The following is a 9018-nucleotide window of genomic DNA, read 5'->3' as shown; positions in this document are numbered from 1 at the left end:
CACAGGGCCAGCTAACTTTCCATCAGGGACCTAGACTCTCCCAGGCAGTTGCAGAGCCAGAGGTCTCCTCCACAGTGGGAGACATTTAAAGCCTTCCCTGTCATCATTGGAAATGAGCAAACTTTGCTAGCAATGTAGTCAAGGGCTTGGGTGTTTGAAGTCTTTCCTTCTGTTCTTGCAGAATTAGAATCTGGGGCTCAGCTGTGAATTGCTGTCACTGAAGCTGTTCAGTCCTTGGATGCACATGGGGACAGGTGGGCTGAGTAATGGGAATGTTCTTGGAAAGCCAGAGGACCTCTGCAGCATTGCCTAGCAGCTCAGTGACAGGTCCTGATGGCCAAGAGACTGATTTCCCATCCTTTCCTAAGGAAGTGGGGACTGATGAGCAGAGCATGTGTGAGGCCTATGAGGTTCCTGTGTGCTCTCGGTAGAGCCTGGTACCTGGGTGGATGAGAGAACAAACACCAGATGCAGGGTCAGGTGTCTTGATTTCTTGCCCAGCTCTCCCATTTGTTGTGAGCCATGGGATGCTGGAAAAGTCATTCAGCCTCCCTGTGCCTTCATTTCCTCATCTGTAAAATGGGAAAAATATAACCTATCTCAAAGGACTGTGTGAGGATCATGATACTAAATGACAAGATAAGCATCAAAGCTGGATAATTTCAAGTTGTTATTACTCCATCTTCCTTCTTTTCCACATTGTTTTTGTAGCAGACGCATGTTGACTTTGCCCAGCCTCCTCCTCCTGGAATAGCACCCTGATCCTCCTTTGAGAGCTCCTGGGGCTCACCTCTTAGGGCCGGATTGTTTGGGACTGACCCCATCCCAAAATGCCAGGGCAAGCCCACGCTCCAGGCCTGGCCAAGCAGAACATGCCTGGCTCCAGCGATTGGTTCAGGAATAGCTGGGGCCCCAGCAGGGGCCAGTTGACCATTCCAAAACTTTTGCTGGAACTTCTGGGAGAGGCTTTGCCTTCCTTGCCAGGATTGCCAACCTGTGAGAATGTAAGCTTGGGGGTTTTGGGGGCCATCTTTGCCATCTTACAGGGAGAGCCTGCCACCATACAGAGGCAGAATGGAGAGTGGGAGGAAGACACAGTGTCCTGTGGGCATTGTTAGAGCCCGTGTTTCCAGTCATGCCTGACTTATGTTCATTGTGAGTGAGGTGGGCTAACATTTCATGTGTATTCCCCTTTCTGTGAGCTGCTGTTTATATCTTTAACTGATTTTTCTACTGGGTTGTTGGCATTATTCTCATAGATTTGTAGAAACTTTCTTTTCTTTTAGTAGTTATTTTTTGTTGAGGTCAAATTCACATAACATAAAGTTTCCCATTTTAAAGTGTACAATTCAGTGGCATTTAGTCCATTCACAATGTTGTACAACTGTCACCTCTGTCTAGTTCCAAAACCTACCTACCTTTCTTTCTTTCTTTCTTTCCTTCCTTCCTTCCTTTCTTTCCCTTTCTTTGTCTCTCTCTCCCTTCCTTCCTTTCTTTCTTTCTCTTTCTCTCTTTCTTTTTTCCTTCCTCCCTCCTTCTTTCTTTCTTCTTTCTTTCCTTCCTTCCTTCTTTCTCTTCCTTTCTTTTCTCTTCCTTCCTTCCTTCTTTCTTTCTCTTTTTCTTTCTTTCTCTCTTTCCTTCTTTCCTTCTCTCTCTCTCTTTTCTTTCTTTCTTTCTCTCTCTTTCTTTTCCTTTCTTTCTTTCCTTTCTCTCTCCCACCTTCCTTCCTTCCTTCCTTCCTTCCTTCCTTCCTTCCTTCCTTCCTTCCTTCCTTCCTTCCTTTTCCTCTCTCTTTCTTTCTTTCTTTTTTCAGAGCCTTGCTCTGTTGCCCAGGCTGGAGTGCAGTGGCGCAACTGCTGTCACAGCTCACTGCACCCTCCACCTCTTGGGCTCAAGTCATTCTCCCACCTCAGCCTCCCAACTAGCTGGGACCGCAAGCATGGACCACCATGCTTGGCTAATTTTTGTTTTTTTGTAGCGAAGAGGTCTCTCTGTGATTCCTAGATTGGTCTCGAACTCCTGAGCTCAAGTGATCCTCCTGCCTTTGCTCCACAAAGTACTGGGATTACAGGTGTGAGCCACTCTCCCAGTCCCAAAACATTTTAATGATCACCAAATAAACTTGGTACTTCGTATTAGGCAGCTACTGCCTGTCATCTCTCTTTCTAGCCCCTGGCAACCACTCTTCTGTGACCATAGAGATGGAATTTTCTATGGATATATCTGTTCTGGGTATTTCATATAAATAGACTCATACAATCTGTGTATTTCTTTAACTTAGCATAATATTTTTAAGGTTCCTCCATACTGTAGCATGTATCGGTACTTCACTTCTCTTTATGGCTGAGTAATATTCCAGCATATGGATATACCATGTTTTGTTTATCCATTCATCCACTGATCACTGATGGACATTTGGGTTGTGTCTATCTTTTGGTTGTTGTGAATTGGGCTCCTGTGAATATTCACGTATGAGTATTTGTTTGAATTGATATTAGAAAAATTATTCCTTGGCCTATGATAGGTCTTGCAACTATTGTTTCTCAGCTTGCCATTGGTCTTTGACTTTGCTTTTGTCAAGCAGAATTTTGTAAGTATTGTTCTGTAGTTGAATTTGTCAGCTTTTCCAGCGAATGGGTTTTGTGACACAGTTGGAAAGGTCATCCTTACACTTGAGGTTATAAAACAACTGTACCATCAAAACCTCTGCTTATCCATGTATTTCCTTAGCAATGAAACAGGGATTGAAAACAGCCCTACTTGCCATTCTGTCCCCTCCCAGGGTTATCGTGAGGACCACAAACGACAAATGATATGAAAGAGCCTCACAAAATATAAAGCAATATACACACACTAGGCATGTTGTCGTCATCACTATTAATTCTATTAAAATCTGGCATCAACTAGCTGAGTTCTGCTTGTTGCTTTCATTTTGCAGAGCGGGGCTTGAAGGGCAGAATTCTTCACTGAGCTGCCCGAGGAGGCATTCGCTGGTAGCAATGTGGAGAATGTCACAAAATTAGTCATCTCGGCAAGGGGGAGGTGTTCATATTTGACCAGAAAAATAAAAGTACCTTAAACCAAAAACTATTCTGGCCACTTTTTCTTCAGATGAAGCCTTTTTTCTTTCTACCAGGAAAAGAAACCAGTTCAGTGAGTTTTGCATTGTTCAGCTGTGATTGTAATTTATGCCTCACCAGTGGTCACTTGTGACATGTTTTCCTTATATTTTTAACCCCAAATTCTTTTTTTAAATGGAAAACTTTATGTTGAACTCTGTATTGAAACAATGTAATTATAGGGAATGAAAAAAACAGGTTATTCCTTGATAGCAATTATTCCTATGCTGATTCCTCCGGGATAGAATCGTGCACTGTTTAAGTCCTTGGGCTCTGCTATGAGTCAGACCTGGGCTTCAGTGCAATTAAGTTACTGGCTAGCTTTATGATCTTGGGCAACTTGCTTCACTGCTCTGGGCCTCTGTTTACCCAACTTGAAAACAAGGATGATTTACAACACTGGACTCATGGGGCTGTAGCAAAAAAATCAGTGATAAAATCTACATAGAGTGCTTGGCCCTGTGCTTGTGTGGAGAGAGAACTTGATACATCCTAGCTATCAGTATCATTCAGGAATATCTAAAAGAATTCAGGAGGTGACCCCCAAGGAAATGGAATAAACACTTCCAGGGGCTCCTCTGTCCTTAGTGGGTGGCATAGATCAAATCACATGGTAGAGGCCCTCCCCTCACACCTACCACATTTATTTGGGGACAAATTTGGTTTCTGTTACTACTACGTGAAGAGTAAACATTGGGAATAGCAGTTGGTTCTCAGACAGCAAGAAAAAAGCGGCTTCGCAGAGGAGTAGTCACAGGAGGGCAGGAGGGCTGGGGTGAGCTGTGGGGAGGACTGGAAGGGTGAGCACCTGGTGCTTGGGGCCTGCCCAGGTCACACCCACGTCTTCTTGGAGATAGACGATTCCAGATGATGTGGGTTCATTGTGTGTGGTGATGGATTTTCAGGGGACACCGATCTTTTCCTCTTTTTTTTCCTCTCTTCCTTTTTCCAATCTGGGTATCTATAGAGCCCAAGCTATAGTTCTAGGTTCAGCTTGGCTGGGCCCTGATTTAGTCCATTTTGCATTGCGGTAAAGGAATACCTGGGGCTGGGTAATTAAAGAAAAAAGTTTTATTTGGTTGGGTGTGGTGGCTCACTCTGCAATCCCAGCACTTCGGGAGGCTGAGGTGGGAGAATTGCTTGAGACTAGCCTGACCAACATGGTGAGACCCCATCTTGAGAAAAAAAAAAAAGAGTTTTATTAGGCTCATGGTTCTGCAGGCTATACCAATATAACACCAGCATCTGCTTGGCTTCTGGTGAGGCTTCAGGAAGCTTCCAATCATGGTGGAAGGTGCAGGCATACCACATGGTGAGAGAGGGAGCAAGGAAGAGGAACGAGGTCTCAGACTTTTCAACAACCAGATCTCTTGTGAACCCATTACCGTGGGGTGGGCACCAAGCCATTCCTGAGGGATCCATCCGCATGATCCAAACACTAGCCCACCAGATCCCACCTCCAACATTGAGGACCACATTTCAACAGCCCTAAAAAAGAAATTGTGTCCGTGAGACTTCTGCTCTATGCCAGGCACTTTAAATCCATGATCATGTTGGATCGTGTGCCATGGGTGGATCACTATCCTATGACAGATGAGGAAACCAAGACTCAGAGAAGGTGTATTCCTCCATGAGCCCCCCACACAGCTGGTGCATAGTAAAGCCACACGGTAAACCACCATCTGACTTCCTCCAAACCCCAGCCTCTGTCAGGTGTCACCTCAGAGTGCTGCACCATCTTGGGCCTCAGTTTTATGTGGCTTTTTGTGACATTTCTGTGACATTTCCGTGGCTCAGAACCCTACACATGGGTCTCCTAGAACTATTTGTGGATTTTAAATTTTAATAATGGTGAAAATAGCTGACATTTACTGAGTTCCTGCCACCAGTGGGCACACAAGTAGGTTGAGCCACTTGCTCAAGTTCTCATGAGCTCAAGGCTTGTGGCAAAGCCAGGAGAGAATCCAGTCTGTCACACTCCAAGGCGTATGGTTTTAACTCTCATTTTTCTTGAAGAATCTAGGCTTGCAGCAGGGATGTTATTCTCTGTGCCTATCTTTCTCAGGTGACGTGGGTTTTTTGCAGGTTTGAACTAGTTAGAAGAGGATAGCAAAGGGCCTGAACATGTCCAGAGGAAGTGTGAAGCAGTGGGGTGACGGCAAGGGCTGCGGGCCAGTGGCATCTATTTCTGAACTTGGTGACCTCCTGCCTCCAGGCACGAGGCTATAATAAGCCCCGTGATTCACCAGTTGGACTTCTCCCTGTGGTTGCTCCAAGCAGGTCTTGTGCTTTGCCACCTGTGGGCCCCAGCTCACGCTGCGTGCTCCAGGAGAACATCCTGCCCCGCCTCACTCCCCTTGCCATGCCTGCCTAGGGACACCCAATGAAGCTGCCTAGGGACACCCAGTGAAGTCCTCCAGGAAGCCTCGATGGACTAACATGGATAACCTATTCATTTCTGAGCCCAAACCAAATCATTGATTATATACTCAGATAAAAGCAAATGGAAGACTATACCTATTTTGAGAAATTTGGGAACATTTATCTCAGGGGACACTCAGGGGCCAATACATGTTAGTGACAATCTTAGCATATGAAATTCCAGTGGTCAGCGACTCTTAAGTGCTTGATTCAATTTTTACAGAATGAATCTTATTCTACCTTAAGTCCACATGAAATGGGTTTGGTCCCCCTTGTAGGATGCAGGAGACTTTTAGCCTGAGTTGGAAGGCTGGTGACCTTGGGTAAGTCACTTCCCATATCCAAGCCTCTGCTCCTTTGTCTGTGAAAGGGTGGTGCTTATACCTTTGTTGTTGGGTTGTTGGGGGATATAAAAGGGTAATAACAATTGCTACTGTTTACTGAGTGCTTACTATGCACTAGACAGTGTGCTAAGCTTAGCTTTGCATTCTTCTTTGATCTTTTCAAGAGCTCCTCTCATTCCTGATGTCCCTTAACCTGCAATATTTTTTTCCCATAGTCCTTTACATTTTGTATGATATTATATAATATACTTATTATGCTTATTTTTGGTCTTCCTCTCCCAGGGCCTCTTGCCTCGTACAACTCCAGGGGGCACCATTCACAATGCATTCTACTCCAGCGGTGCTTTTTACTAAGAATATTAGCATGAATGGTGGAAACTCCTGGAGTTGTGTGATGTGGAGCCCTGGGAGCTTCAGAAGGTCAGGGATTTTTGTGTGTGCCAGTTCTGATCATTGCTGTACCCAGAATGGTGCTAGACCTATAGTAAGCATTCAGCAAATATCTGTTGAAAGAATGAATAACAAAGCCTCCAAAGAGATCTGATTTTACTGTCCAGGAAACTGAGGCTCAGTCTGACTTATGAATTTGCCCAGAGCCCCACAAGCCAGCGGCCCAGCTGTTCTGCCTCCAGTGTGCCTGCTCTGCATGGCTTTGCTAAGCTGCATGCCTTTAACTCCTGGCGTTGTCTCTGCCACCAAGTAACTGCTCAACAAATATTGATGCTTTTTCCTACATGGGTCAGGCCCTCTGCTAGACTCTCCCAGCAGAGTGACAAACCATCATATAGCTGTTGATTCCAGAAATTGAATTAAATTGCACAATGCAAAAAAAGGGAGGATCTTAAGTTTTTGGAAGAAAAATCCCTAACCCAAGTGCTAATGTTTGGAGTTTGCAGAAGCCTCTCAAGACTTACCAACCCGATTATTTTTCCTGCTGCCTTCCCTTTTGTGAGCGTTTCTTCCCCTTTTTGCTTGCAGTGAGTTCTGCTCTCCTGTAGGCTACAATGTGTCAGTTGTTATAAAATCCGGGAGGCGGAGTCTAGTGACGTGAGCAGTGGGGGAGAGCTCAGCCAGCCCTGCAGGGTGAGCAGTCCAGCCTTGGGTTCATCGGAGCTTAAGCCTTGCAGCAGGAAAACTTCCATCTCGTTCTCCTGGCTTTGATCCTCACTGGACATCAGACCAGAGGCACCAAAGGGAGGGAGGATGCGAGATGACCGGCCCTTTGGCAACCTGACCATCGACTTAGCAGAGCCTTCAAAAGCGAGCCCGGGGCTGGCTGCAGGACCGAGGAGGCGCCGCGCCTCTCGTGGATGTGTGTGTGTGAGTGATCCAGCGAGTGTGTGTGCGTGTGAGGGTGTGTGTGTATGCCTGTGTGCACAGCACAACTGTGTGCGTGTCCCGGTGAGTGTGCCTGTGCACGCGTGAGTGTGTGTATGTGTGCATGTGTGTATGAGTGCTCTTGGTTGTTATTATTATTTTTGGAAGAAAAATCTTTGAAAATCTGGGGCAGGTTACTGTGCTCCTAGGGTGATTCTTCTTTTGCAAGAGGAGCTGACCAGAGCAAGCTACTAGAGCCATTTCTCGGCAAGTAAAGAGATTTTTCCTCCCAGACGGAGAAGGATTTTTCTCCCTGCTCTGCAGCCAAGTGAAAGAGATTAGTCCCTAAACCTGTGAAATCGACCAGAGCTGTGTGATTACCAGGGCTTGAGAGAGGACTCGAAAAGAAAAGGAGAAATAAATCAAACAGCCTGTCAGTTCCTTTGGCCACGTCGGAAGATGTCATCTCAAACTAAGTTCAAGAAAGACAAAGAGATCATTGCTGAATATGAAGCCCAAATAAAAGGTGAGATGCGGGCTGGGAGAGTTTTCCTTCTCCTCCCCTTTTGTTTTTCTCTTATTCTGGTTCCCACCCCCCACGGCCCCCCGTTTTCCTTTCTGCCATTATGAAATGTTATGCATCAATAATCTTTTTGTGAGGAGGAACAGTGGCAGCCGCACAAGTCCGGACTGGTTTCAACTGCAGATAGCGCTGGGGCTGGGAGTGTGGATTATGGAATGGGCAGCAGTCTCTGCATTGCAGGTGTGTGAGAGGATCCTATGCCTGACTTTAGGAGTGTCGCCGATACTCCATCATCTTGGCGGTGACATGTCACTCTAAGGCCATTTTGATAGTCATTACCTCCACCCCTTCCCTGCCACGGTAAAAGCCCTTTAATATTGGGGTATATTTTTTACCATCTGCTCTTTTTTCCTCCCCCTTTTTGGTTTCTGTTGGTGGTGGTGGTTTTGCCTCCGCCTCTTTCTCTGGGCTGGAATTCACATGCATGTGCATAGCGAGGCAGCATCCCTGGGCGGCACTTCTTTGTCGGTGTCTCTGGGCTGGCCTGGGTTGCCATGGATTAACTGTTATGGGGCATATTGATCCAGACTAATGCAGGCATTTAGGCATAAAGAGGGAGCTTGGTGCAGAAAATGTATTATCTCGCGGTGTGCAGCCCAATCACTCTGTGCCCTGGTGTTTAGGGTCATCAGCTTTCATTCAAAGCCAACACCTCAGCATGCCGTTTGGGCTGGTCAGTGCTGCCTAGCTTCCGGGGTTCCAGGAGAAGCCTGCCGGGAGGGCGAGATGACCTCTGGCTGCTGGTTGCAGCTTCTGTGCCACCGGGTGTATACTTCTTTCAGAAGCCGCTCCCTAAATCCACGCTAGTTAGGCGAAAAAGGAAAGCGAACACAATTGCATGGCTAAATGCAGGCTTGCCGCATCCTCATTCAGGCCAGACTGGGGCTTTTCCCACCACTACACGTTCTAGGCTTAGCTTTGGCAAGGAAAATCTAAGAGCTCCATCCACCATGCTCCTCCTTTCTCTGAGGATGTGCCCTGTGGGAAGCCTGGGCCCGTGCCTCCTGGCGTCCGTCTTCTTTCTGCTCGTGGCTCTCCTTGCTGCGACACCGGGTGTGTTGTGGCCTCTCCTAGAAAGAGTAAGGACAAAATACATCTTCAGTGGACCTTGAGGCCTATCTTTGAGGTTATGCACAGGCTGTTGAGCAAGTTGGGTATTTGGGGCTCAAGTGACCTGAGGTTGCCACGCCTGCTTCTGGGCGCTGCTGCAGCTGAAGACTCAATGACCCAGGGA

The 9018-nt window shown here is 46.6% G+C and overlaps 1 protein-coding gene and 1 long non-coding RNA gene across 6 annotated transcripts in view; one reads left to right on the top strand and one right to left on the bottom strand.

The window, feature by feature from the left end:
* Positions 1-254: 254 nt before the first annotated feature.
* Positions 255-6882, bottom strand: LOC105477655 (uncharacterized). The gene is made up of 3 exons (XR_984869.2): positions 6799-6882; positions 4505-4607; positions 255-572 (listed from the first exon to the last, which is right to left on the bottom strand). It is a non-coding gene; the product is annotated as an uncharacterized lncRNA (long non-coding RNA).
* Positions 6883-6931: 49 nt separating this feature from the next.
* LOC105477657 (SLIT-ROBO Rho GTPase activating protein 3) overlaps positions 6932-9018 on the top strand; it is a 268022-nt gene continuing 265935 nt past the window's right edge. For 4 of the 5 annotated variants that reach the window (XM_011734249.2, XM_011734248.2, XM_011734247.2 and 1 more), the window contains exon 1: positions 6932-7727. In XM_011734249.2, the coding sequence (XP_011732551.1) occupies positions 7661-7727 (67 nt within the window). In that variant the 5' untranslated portion in view covers positions 6932-7660. The remainder of the gene's footprint in view (positions 7728-9018) is intronic. The other variant, XM_011734250.3, reaches the window with a different exon arrangement.

This window comes from Macaca nemestrina, chromosome 2 (genome assembly GCF_043159975.1).
Source record: "Macaca nemestrina isolate mMacNem1 chromosome 2, mMacNem.hap1, whole genome shotgun sequence".
NCBI lineage: Eukaryota > Metazoa > Chordata > Mammalia > Primates > Cercopithecidae > Macaca > Macaca nemestrina.
Note: the sequence above shows the minus strand (reverse complement) of the source record. Positions and strands in the feature narration are given on the sequence as shown.